The sequence below is a fragment of the Ammospiza nelsoni genome, chromosome 1 (genome assembly GCF_027579445.1).
Source record: "Ammospiza nelsoni isolate bAmmNel1 chromosome 1, bAmmNel1.pri, whole genome shotgun sequence".
NCBI lineage: Eukaryota > Metazoa > Chordata > Aves > Passeriformes > Passerellidae > Ammospiza > Ammospiza nelsoni.
In genome coordinates this window covers 67,101,172-67,102,933 of record NC_080633.1, presented here as the reverse complement: position 1 = coordinate 67,102,933, position 1,762 = coordinate 67,101,172, and the positions used below count along the sequence as shown (strand labels likewise).

Here is a 1,762-nt window from a genome sequence, read left to right as displayed (position 1 = left end):
CAAATTTTGTTGGCTCTGAAAATAGAAGGGAGATGTGCCATATTACATATCCAGCAGGCAGCAACTTTGCATCCTTTATGGGTCAGGTGACAAACTAGGTTCCCAGTTTGTGGTGACTTTTTTCTTTTTACAAACCTATCTGCCAAAAAAGTCCTTTTCCACCTTGAGGCTTTGAATGGGAATCAGGAGCCAGCTTCTTGCACAGGTTCACCCTTGCTTCTTTTTCCTCCAAATAAATTCAAGGACCAAGGCTGTACCTTCTCTCCTCTCTTCTTGATCTGCTGCTGCTGCTGTTTCCTCTCTGCTTGGCACACACAAAGACACCACCCTGATGGCATGCAAGGCGTCTCGGATGGCATTGCAAAGCTCATTTCTGCAGGCAGCAACATGATTACGGCGAAGGTGAGGGCGAGGTTGGGCAAATGTGTTTCAACACTTCTTTCTTTGTATTTATCACCGTGCCATAGCATTCCTGCAGCCTGGCCTGCTGCTGCTCCAGCTGCCTATGCAAACTCCTGATGGAGCGCAGCAGCAGGAGCCGTCGGTACATTGCTAGCTGGAGCCGGTACTTCTCCTTTTCCTCCTTCTTCTTCTTTTCTAAGGTCTCCATTACTGTTGTGGTCTTCATCCAAATCACATGGCCCAAACTGCAGGAGGCCATGCTGCTCTGGGTGCTGCTCCCTGCCTGCTGGGTGCCAGTCCCTTCCTGCTGGGTGCCAGTCCGTGCCTGCAGGGCCTCACCGGGCACCCTCAGGTCCTGCAGCACCTCTGAGCTCAGTTTGCCATCACAGCAGGGGCTTTTGTCATACAAGGAGGCAAGGTGCACAGGCAGCAGGTTATCAACTGCTGCAAGGCATGAGGAGGCACCCAGGGATGCATCTACAGCTGCCAGAGGATGCTCAGCCAGCCCAGGGACTGTCGTCTGTGCCTGGCCACCACGAACCATCTCTGGGCCAGTCGGAGCTTTTAGCTGGGCCACTGCCCTGCTGGAGAGGACAGACAGTCTTTCTGGCTCTGCTGAGCTTCCCTTGTCTTCATCAAGGCTATCTAGTGAAGGGCTGGCAGAGCAACCAGGGGATGCTGTTACAGCAACTTGAGTAGGAAACCTGTCTTCACCATCACTGCTGTTTTGGATCTCCTCTTCATCTCTTGATATTACAGCTGCTCTCTCAGCCATTTAATGCATTAGCTACAGAAACTTTCTGTGGACAAAGTGGAAGTAAAAGGATTTCATTTTAACATACACACACACGGAGAAGCCCAGTGTAGAGTGATATTTGAAGAAAGAACCTCTTTTTATATTTAAGCAATGGACCTATTACTTTTCTAATAAAGCACAACCCTTGGGTCACTTCAGGCCATTTCTTGTGATTTGCATTAGATGTTCTTCGAGACACAACATTAATCCAATAATAATTAAAATGATATACTATACTATTAACATTCTCAAATCTTTAAAGGCAAGTGATCTATCCCTGCAGCACTGGCTGTGCTGACTAATTAAACAGAATACAGTTGTAAATGGGCATTGTAAGCACTTCTCCCATTTAAGACCACAGCTCTAACAAGTGTCGTTTGTAGAGATGGGCGAGTTATCGGGATTGATCAGCTCTAAAGAGAGGTGGACGTACCACAAACAGCAGGTTGCATTTAAATGCCCTCTCCAAGATTAATCTGTCTGCTACCAGTTTGTTTACAAGGTTGCCTTTCCCCCTCCTATTAATTCTAACAGTAAAGCTATATTAGCACCACGCTAGCCAAA

The 1,762-nt window shown here is 47.6% G+C and overlaps 1 protein-coding gene across 1 annotated transcript; it reads right to left on the bottom strand.

Annotated features, from left to right (window-relative positions):
• Positions 1 to 391: 391 nt before the first annotated feature.
• Positions 392 to 1,177, bottom strand: LOC132079907 (UPF0500 protein C1orf216 homolog). The gene has a single exon (XM_059482830.1). It carries the CDS (start codon positions 1,175 to 1,177, stop codon positions 392 to 394), a length of 786 nt encoding a protein of 261 aa, XP_059338813.1.
• Between the last annotated feature and the right edge of the window lie 585 nt (positions 1,178 to 1,762).